The sequence below is a fragment of the Rattus norvegicus genome, chromosome 1 (genome assembly GCF_036323735.1).
Source record: "Rattus norvegicus strain BN/NHsdMcwi chromosome 1, GRCr8, whole genome shotgun sequence".
NCBI classification, from domain to species: Eukaryota; Metazoa; Chordata; class Mammalia; order Rodentia; family Muridae; genus Rattus; species Rattus norvegicus.
Window position 1 is genome coordinate 2,155,769 of NC_086019.1, and position 10,137 is coordinate 2,165,905.

The window sequence follows — 10,137 nt, forward strand, 5'->3', positions numbered from 1 at the left end:
TTACAGACCATTGTAATTCTGGCATAGTCGCTCTGTCCTGGGCCCAATGGGCCATCCTACCCTGGAAGAACAGAGAGTTCAAGGACGGCCAAATTTCACTTAAGCAAACTTGTTCTCAGACTGTGTGGTTGCTCTGTCTTAGCTCTCATAACACACTTTCCTCTTCGTTGCCTTAGGCTGTATCCTCCAAGCATCCCACCATGCATCAGCTCCATATACTGACGAACCTACCTTAGGGTCCCTGATAATTCCAGATAATTTAATGTTCTCCCAGGATGGACTGTGGCCTCTGGTGTGGCTCACATTGATCCTAGAGGTTCTTGGGAGCCTACATGCCATGGCATAGGATGTCTCTGAATCTGCACTGGCCTGAGGGATTTCATCTGGCACAGGATTCTCTCCCTATTGTTGAATTTTGGCACTTATGTTTTTCAGGAATGACTCTGCATGTGGTCAACACACACTACCCTGGAAGACCAGAGAGTTCAAGGACGGCCAACTTTCACTGAAGCAAACTTTTTCACACACTGTGTGGGTCCCATCAGCTGAGAGTAGCCTCCACATTGCAATGATGTGCAAACTTCTGCCTTTCAGCCATGATGGACTTTAGGATATACCCCGAGGACCCTACACAAGCCACAGGTGGGTGATGTGTAAATTGGGCATGTTATTGTGTCAGGTCTTCAGTGCAGTGCCTTAAGCTGACAGCCTTTTGGGAGGGCATATGCTTCTCTATTAAATGAACTTGTTCCACTGTTGGCCTGGACTCTGCTGTGTCTGCCGCTCATGCTCTCCTCCAAGTCTCTAACTGTCCCTAACTCTCCTTGACTGGCTGGTCAAACAGTCTTCATACTAGTCTAGAGCCGTTCTATAAACACAGAGCCCAGACTGTCCTCTGCCGACGTTTAAGAGGGCTGCTGGTTTAGTGTCCTGGGTTCACTATGGGGGTGCAAACTCAAGTTTCTTAGGTCCCTATATGTCTGACAAAAAGCCTTTAGAACAAGGTAGATGTGAAGAAATCAGGAAATAAACTCCTGCAGTACTTCATGTCTACCACTGGAGGGCTCTACACTTTTCTGGTCCTGGTGTGCTACTCAGCAAACCCTCTCACTGGAAGGCTCTGTGCCTGAAGCAGAGAACCTCTGCTAAACACAATGTTACCAAGAAACTGGCTGTATCTTCACGGCAGCCTGTAGAAGATTCTCCACGACCCTGAGGACCCAATTGGGAAAACTTAGGTAGGCAGGGTGTGGGAGCCACCAGGGCTGGATGGAGACCTTACCCAGAATTTAATCTCCAGCTGTGCATTCCGATTAACATGACCCACACTCCTATGAAGGTCTCTGGGTGGCTCCTGATATGAGTTGGGGGAGGGGGGAGGACAAGGAAGCTGGGTCAAGACAGAAGCACTGTCCTTACTCACTGCGTCTGGGCTTGTTCCTGCCCTAACTGGGAAGCAGGAACCAAACACCCCCTCCTCATGGGACTGTCCGTGATGAGGCCAGCTGAGGATCTGAACTGTCAGCAAGAAAGACAGGAGCTGTATGTGCCACAAACCAGAGCACAGTGTCCCGCATAAGCCCATCTCTCAAATGATGCCATCTCCTCCCCAGAGTGGCTCCAGTCTGGGTTAGGAGTGGGTCATGTATTCCGAGCTCTCTGCTACTCCTGCAAACATAGCAATGGTGCCTTCTCATGCTCATCTATACTGAGCCTGGGGAGCAGCCAGAGGTCATACTCATGGGAATTCAGACTCAGTTCAATCTGCTATCCTGTAGCCCATGAGTCTGGACTCAACTTTACTGGTCAAGGCCAGTGGTTCATTTCCTGGACAAGACTTTGAGAATGTTAGTGACACATTGTATGCCCTTGGCTGGCCTTCATTCTAATAGCCCTGAGTGACCATTCCAGCCTGCACCCAGGGATTCAGATCAGCATTGGCCAGATCGGGCTCTTTGCTACCTGTTCCTATAGCTCACCTCCACTGTAGTTCATGTGTCCTGGCTGCTGCAGCTGCTCCAGAAGCTACCAGATGTCTTCCCACAGAATCCTGTAGTCCCTGTGGGCTCATCCACAGACATCTCACACTCTCCCTGCTGGGAGTTAGGCTGGATGCCTGCTGTGTGGGAGCTGCCTTACCTTGTGGAGCAGAGTCAGAAGCAGTGGAGGAGATGTTGTCTGTTGCTCTTAATGTCCTCAGTGCCCAGGGCTTGCTTGTGTTGTGGTTGTGGTCCAGCTCCAGTTAATCACTGATATAAATTCAGCCCGTAGAAGCTGCGGACCCCATGAGGCACAGGGAGGACCATAACTGAGGGGGAACCATGCAATCCAGGACCCTGTGGGAATCAGGGAATATTCCAGGTCCCCTCTCACGCAGGATGCAAGGCTAGGAGCTCTGTGTGCCCTGACACAGGGGCATGGGACCGTGACTCCCATGAAATGCTCCTTCATACCTATTACATCATCAGCTTTGAGAAGGTCCTCCTCAGTAAGAACATTCCTCACTGCTTGCCTCTGCCATCTGGCTCTCTTTTCCAGGGCTGCATGCCCTCAGGAACTTTGACATGTCTTCTATGAAAATTAATATTCTGTTAAATCATTTTGATAAACAGTTCTCAGCATGATATCTGTGTCCAGACGTAGTCATCAGCAATTCTCACGGGGACTGGGAATCAAAATATTCCCCCTGCTCTTCATCCTCCTTTTTCTCCCCCTCTTCCTTCTCTTCCTCCTCCTCCTCTTCCTTCTCCTCCTCTCTTCATCTTCCTCCTCCTCCTCCTCCTCCTCCTCCTACTCCTACCCTCCTCGTTCTCCTCCTCCTGCTGCTGCTGTGCCTAATGCTGCTTCTGCTATTGTTGCTACTCCTGTTGCTGCTGTAGTTTCTGCTGGTGTCTTTTCCATTGCCATGTGTCTGAAATCACCTACTGTTTATACTGAGGACATGAAAGAATTTCCAGATGACACTGTGAAATAGACAAGACAATTTATTCCAAGCAAAAAAGACAGTGAGGTAGAATTCTTAGCTTACCATTTGGGGCTTTGATTTGCCTTACTATATTATAACTTCTTTTTTCTACTTCTCAGTTGAGGTCTTTGAAAGAAACCATTTAGAACTACTACCTATAAAATTCAATAGATCACTAGGTCTTAGGAACAAAAAAAAAACCAGTATGCAAAACAATATGCATGCATGCAGGATTCTGACCATCAACTATAACCCACAAACTAGGTTGTTGATACTTATTCAATGACAAACCTTGTTAATTAGTTTTGAGGCTTAATGGAATGGGATGTTACATTTGAAAACATAAGACTCTGTTCTGCAGCACTTGTGATTGATGACCACATGTGAAAAGATCAGTAGCCCCTGGAGGAGTCCATGAGCCCATGAACCTCTAGTAATCACCCTGTGGGAGCTATTGGCCTAAGGGGGAGCTGGAGTCCATCTGAAGGGATGGGCCAACTAGAAAACTCTGTAGAGTGGGGAACTCATCAATCCTATTGGGTCCCTGCTGGGAAGAGGAGAAATCAAGAAGAGGGAGAAGGCTTGGTGTTGGGCAAACCTCATAAAGAACTTAGAGCAGATACAAGGTAAGAATTGTGGGGAAAATGGAAACCAGAGACAGAGGAAGGACCAGCATAGAGCAAACTGAAAAGGACAAAGCACAAAGGTACCTGGGCTATGCCTGCTGCTTGTTCTCTGGACTCTCCCTGTGGCTCATTTCTGGGGGGAGATTCTGTTCTGCCCCAGGCGAGGTTTCTTTCTCCTTGGCATGCAGCAACACAGCTTTATCAGGGCATTTGCTATATTCCTGGTCCACCCCTTAAAACCTCTGTGCCGGACCCTGCTGGGGATGGGCTTATCCTCTAATGGGGCTCTGTGGGAGAGTGGGTTGTCTTCTTTGATTTTCTTATTGCTACTCTTCTCACTGAAGATGCTTGTTGTTTGAATGCATGGGACACTCACGGCACATTTGTGATAGTGGTCCTGTGTAGGTGTCATCGGTAGTGGCCTGAGACGACCAGCCACAGTGGATCTTTTGCCTCCTTTTGGATGAGCATTCTGGCCATAGTGAGATACGTGACCATGGGAGGATGACACCCGCAATGTGCCAAGGACTGGCAGGCTTCCACTCCTCTTTGGTTCTAATCTAAAAGCAGCAGCAGGATCAAGGCTAGGGAATGGGGCTGCAACGGGACTCACTTGCTGTGCCTGGGCTGTGCAGCCATCCGCCTGGAGAGCCTGCTTTTGTAGAAAGAAATAAGTTGCCATTTCCTCATTATATTTTCTTTGTTTTAAAGTGTGTTTTACTACAGAGGCTTGTAATCCAATGCTTTTCATGGCATCCAAAATGGCCGGGTCTGGTGTGAGGGGAAGCAGTTCTTCATAGGGAACTATCAATCCGTTCCAGTGTTCTTTGAACCAAGGGTGTTTCATCGCCTTTCTTGCTGTTGGTCTAAAGTTGGGATTTACTCTCAGTAATTTACTAAGGAGGTCCTCCAGTTCTTTTGAAACCCCACAGGGAGCAGGATATACCCCTGCCACTACTTGTCTTTGCAGATCTTGGATGATCACTGAATCAAATGGGAGCTTTCCCACTACCATACAGTACAAGACCACTCCTATAATCCACATATCATTCTTCGGCCTGTCATACCGATGGCCAAGGAGGAGTTCAGAGGAACCAAAAGAGTACGTGCCACAGTGGTGGTTTAGCATTTTTCCAGGTTGAAATTGTGTACTAAGCCCAAAGTCGATGACTTTGACCTTTTTGTTTTTATCAATCATTATATTGTCCAGTTTGAGGTCTCGGTGAACAATCCCCTTTCCATGGCAGTAGCTCACTGCTGACAATATCTGTTCAAATATTTGCCGGGCCTCATCCTCCTCTATGTGCCCTGACTCTCTGATGTACTGGTAGAGTTCTTGGCCTTCCACCAGCTCCATTATGAGGTATATTCTCGTTTCCTTTTCAGTAACTTGTATGAGAGACACTATGTTGGGGTGGTTGATCTTTCTCATTATGTTTGCTTCCATCATGGCTGGCTGGAACCACTGCTTGTCCTTTCGCAGAACTTTGACAGCCACCGGGGTTCCTGTGAGCCGGTGGTGGGCCAGGAGGACTTTGGCGTTGCCCCCTTGCCCAATTGTCCTCAATACTTGGTATTGGGAATGGAAGTTGTCCTCTTCAGAGATACTGGGCTCGGGTGTAGGGGTTGGTAACTCCTCCTCAGTCTCTGTAGGCATTTTATCAGTACTAATGCTACCTAAAAATAACAAAAATGGAATTAAATAATGAAAAATATGGAGCAATATAGGAGCTAAAATTACACTTGTGGTACCTAAAAGAAACAAACAAAAGAAAAAGAAAAAAACAAACAAAGACAAAGTAAAAACTAGACTAGAAAAATAGAGCAAAATTATGAAAAAGTTAAGGGGAAAATATGAAGAGTCATAAGTAAAAGCCACCGAAATAACCAACCCCAAAAGAGAAAGCCAAGAGCACACACATACTAAATGCAATGATGAAAATAAAAATCGTCATACTACAATAGGATTGGGCGGCCAAAGATGGTCAATACTATGAATAGATGTTCATTGAAGAAAAAAAACAGATGAAAGAAACGAGAGGAGAAAGAATTAGTATAAGACAAAACAAACAAATATAAAAAGCCAACACTTAAGGGAAAACTCCATTGAATTTCAGGACCTAGTGATCCACAAAAATACACAACTCTCCAGAGCAAAATACTGAAAATTAAAATTAACCAACCACAAGGAATAAGGCAGTTAAATATCAGTGAATAGTAAACCTTAAACAAAGGCCGAAGAGTCAAAGTGTCACAAAGGGCAAATTTGTATCAAGCCTAAGCCAAAGATTGCTTGTACTCAATAAGTAGAGAAACAGGAATAATGCAAAAGGATGAAACCGCAGGACATTGAAAATGGAGATAGAGGGTTGGGGATTTAGCTCAGCGGTAGAGCACTTGCCTAGCGAGCACAAGGCTCTGGGTTCGGTCCCCAGCTCCGAAAAAAAAAAAAAAGAAAGAAAATGGAGATAGAGTGAATCATCCGACTGCAGAAATGTATATAATCAAAGCAATAATATACCATGTGAGAACATAAAATCCACCAACAAAATGAATCCAGCAATCCATAATAAAGAAAGAAAGAAAGGAAGGAAGGAAGGAAGGAAGGAAGGAAGGAAGGAAGGAAGGAAGAAAGAGAGAAAGGAAGAAAGAAAGAAAGAAAGCATAAATAAAAATCAAAACCATAATAAGGAAACAGCCAGTGCCTTTGCCAATATGTGACCTAATTCTTTCTCTTGAAGTCATCCAAAAATCAATCAATCAAGAAATAGGCAGCCAGTCATCTACATAGGCCTTTAAACTGATATTATGGGGTTGGCATACCAAATGCCTGGGAGCGACTGGTCAGCCAGCCCAGATACTTGGGCAGCTGCAGGCCAGTGAGAGAGCCTGTCTTGAAAATAAGGTTGAGGACCTACCTCAGGAACAGCAGCCGGGGTGACTTTTGGCCTCTACACTCTCTTGCACTGAGGTGCAGGTAATATAGATACAAGGGGCAAAAGGAGATGGGTACGTGCACACACAGACACACACAGTCACACACAGGGACACACACACACACACACACACACACACACCACAGCCACACACAGAGGCACTCACACAGAAATACACAGAAGTGAACTTATACTCACACAAACTCTTACAAACACCCAGATTCACACAAAACACACATACTTACACACAAGCAAACGTGGAAAAACACACATCAGACACACACACACACACACACACACAGGGACAAACACTCACGCACAAGAAGAAGTACAGACATACAAACACATACACACACACAAACTTGTAAACTCACCCACTCCTACATATACTGACAAACACACAGGCAAAAGTGTACACACACTCACACACAGGCAAATCTGTCAACACACACTCTCTTACACACACTGATATATACACATATACACAGTACAGTAAAATCCGATACAACCACACACAGCTCAGTAGATACAACCAAGTCGCAGAGGGCTCCAGCCCACACCACCTCTCAAAGAACTCAAAGAATTCCAGGCCTGGCAACACCTTAATTTCTGTTTGCTGGGCCGCCTCACAATCGCTCCTCATGAGGTCACAGTAGGACCTGTCATGACATGGTTGGGAAGGACTCTGAGACTGTGGCTTCTATGGGCTATGGAAAGACTTTAGGCTGTTAGAAATAAAACCCTGTAAGATGCTTAGCTGTCCATAGTTCTCTGTTTTGAATGTTTACTCTGCCTCCTGCTTTAAAGTCCTCATGTCTACACTCAGGGTATCACGTTTTCTTTGAATTCTGAAGGATCAGCCTCATGCTGATGGTATAGTTTTCTTTTGTTAAAGACAAAGCTGTTTCTAAACTGACCCACCAAGAGGACACTGTTCTCATAAGTCCTCAGAAAGGCTCTAGGTTATCATCAAACACCTGAGACAAAGCTGCAGGACTAGGCAGAGACTTGAGTTTGAATTCCCAAAACGCCTATTGGATGCATCAGCAAAGCTCATACGCTTTCTCTGTGGAGAAGTTAACATGGACCAACAGATTAGAGGGCCAGAGCCCCAACCCATGCTGGGTGGACACTCTCCTCTGACATCCAACACAGAGATCTTTGTACAGAGATCAGGAGAAGGCTTCTCTTAAAAGCTGTGCAGAGCACATCAGGCTCAGGGACTCTGGACTGACACCCATAGAATGCTGTAGAGGAGCCCTTTGTGATTCAAGGGCTCATCTGCCTGGGTCCTGTGCCTCTAGAGATGATCCCAGGACTGGGCTGTGGCTGCTTATGGGCTCAGACAGGGAGGTGCCAGGGGGTTTGTCCTTGGCTCCTGGGAGTAGAGCAGTTTTTCGTTCCCTGTCCTTGCTTTTTGAACTTTTCTTCCTTGGGAAAATGGAAGGACTGGAAGAAGTCTGTCTATGGAGAGTGAGGCTGGCTGGGAAACTGCTCGCTGTTCTCCATTGTCAATCTGCTGGGGGTCGGGGGTTGTTAGCAGGTTAGCCTCTCCACCATTCCAGTCTGCTTCTCTCCATTTAATCCATGCATCTCTGTCTCTTCGCTTCGTGACATGGTTGCACAAGTCCTACCTGTAGCTGCCACTCCAGGGCATAAGTCCCTCAGTGAGTGAATTCCAGATGGTTCTGTCTAGAGAGAAATTGTACAGGGTAGTTGCTCAGTATGTAGGTACATGGAAGAGGATACTGCACGGCATCCAAACACATTTCATATTACATCAATCCACATACTCTTGTACTAATCGGTTCTATTTACACCTTTCGCGATTACTGCTATTCACTCTACTGTGAAGTGTGAATTTTTATTATGTTTCACTTCTGCAAAGGAAGAGACACTGGAGATTCCAAAGGCCTAGCTGGAAGGGAGGCCTTGACACACAGGTGTGCTCCTGGGAAAAAGCTCTTTCACAATACGCCTTGTTGAATCCCATGATGTGTGGATTGCTCTATGCCCTATCTAGGGTTGACCTCAGCATATTAATGGGAGCTGAGACTTCTCTCTGATAAAACAGTACCACCCTCCTTGAAGATGTCTGTGATGGTTTCTATATTCTTAGCTCAGGGAGTGGCACTATTATTAGGCATGGTCTTGTTAAGTAGGTGTGTCACAGTGGTCATGGGCTTTAAGAACCTTTTCCTATCCACATGCAAGCCAATCTTCCCCAAGCAGCCTTCAGATAAAGATGTTGAACTCTCACTCTCTCTGGCACCATGCCTGCCTGATTGCTGCCATGCTCCCAGCTTGATGATACTGGACTGAGTCTCTGAACCTGCAATCCTGTGTTCATTAATGTTGTCCTCATAAGAGCTGCATTGTTTGTGTTATGTCTCTTTACAGCAGTAAACCCCTAACTGAGACAATGTCCATCTTCCCTTCCCCAGCTTCCAGACTTTAGAAGCTTCACACATGAGCGGCATTCTCTTGGAACTATGAGGCTAAGAGGCTGTAGGCTGTCTGCTTGATCTGAGAGTGCTAGGATATCCTGCTCCTAAGGGAATTGTTACTGCTCCATTGCAATACTGTGAATAGCATCAGCAGGCTTTTGCTTTGTACTCCCTGAAACAATACTGTCTTCTCCAGGAGTGGATCCAACAGCTCTCAGAACCTCCTCAGGAGCTATGTGTTTCCCAAGGATTACCTGCACTTGCTTACACACCCCTATTCTGTGTTCTGAAAACTTTTCAAAGCCCATTCATCTGAGACTGGTGAGTTCAGGACAGTAGTCCCAAGTGTCTTGTCCTACCCTGACAGTTCACTCTCAAGAGGCATCACCTGCCCTTGACAGAGGATTTTCCCACGGGACGTTTGATGTACTGTGAATTGTGTGTACTGACTCCTGTCAGATCTGCACAAGATGGCATCAAGGCCCCATTTGCTCTTCTTTATGGAATTCACATTTTGGCACTGTTGTTGGTATTTAGGTCCATGCTTGTCCATAGTTATATCTTAGCATGGAAACCCAGGGCAGCTGCCTTCAAAGATATTCCTAGTATGGACCACATCTTCACCTTGCCAGACGTAAAGCACAGCAAAACACCAGGCAGGCAGAGAACCCTCAGGGGCTGGAACTGGCATGTTCAAACACTCTGGCTTCCTTGGCCAGCACAGATTCAGAGGACAGCCTCTATGTAGGAAGATCTCCTTCCTCCTCTCAGAGTATAAGACATCTGGAGTCAGGCTAAGGTGCTGGCACCCATGTGAGCAGAGGCAGCAGCCTGGGCTTCTTCAATGTCAAAGCCTACCTGCCACCCCTGTATCACATGTCAGAGCAGTCCATCTCATGAGAAGTCTAGGAGTGCTGTTATCCTGGGTGACTATCCCATGTTCTGCTGACAGTTTCTTTGCTTCCACATGGCCAACTGTGAGAAGGGATTGAGAAAGGGAAGGTGATGAAGCCCTGCTAATATCTACTTGGTGCCAGCAAAGAAAATGGGTTCTGACTGGCAGGTATTTGAGTTAAATTTTCAAATATGCCACCTCGGGACAGTTAGTTGGCACTTTCAGGAAGCTGCTCCATGGTGGGAACAATGGGACTGGATCCCTGAGG

General features: G+C 46.3%; 1 protein-coding gene across 2 annotated transcripts; it reads right to left on the bottom strand.

Annotated features, from left to right (window-relative positions):
* Window positions 1-1,162: 1,162 nt before the first annotated feature.
* Zfp160l (zinc finger protein 160 like) lies at window positions 1,163-7,507 on the bottom strand. Of its 2 annotated transcripts, none has more exons than XM_063280782.1 (4): window positions 6,506-7,507; window positions 3,676-5,264; window positions 1,980-2,963; window positions 1,163-1,518 (listed from the first exon to the last, which is right to left on the bottom strand). In XM_063280782.1, the coding sequence occupies exon 2, from the start codon at window positions 5,246-5,248 to the stop codon at window positions 3,719-3,721; it is 1,530 nt and encodes a 509-aa protein (XP_063136852.1). In that variant the 5' UTR covers window positions 5,249-5,264; window positions 6,506-7,507; the 3' UTR covers window positions 1,163-1,518; window positions 1,980-2,963; window positions 3,676-3,718. The 2 variants fall into 2 exon arrangements, with proteins under 2 accessions (XP_063136852.1, XP_063136853.1); XM_063280783.1 differs by having other exon boundaries at window positions 3,968-5,264; window positions 6,506-7,506.
* Window positions 7,508-10,137: the final 2,630 nt, after the last annotated feature.

What these genes read in the sequence shown, in the direction of transcription:
- Zfp160l (XM_063280782.1), bottom strand. Translation starts at nt 5,248, where the DNA reads ATGCCTACAGAGACTGAGGAGGAGTTACCAACCCCTACACCCGAGCCC.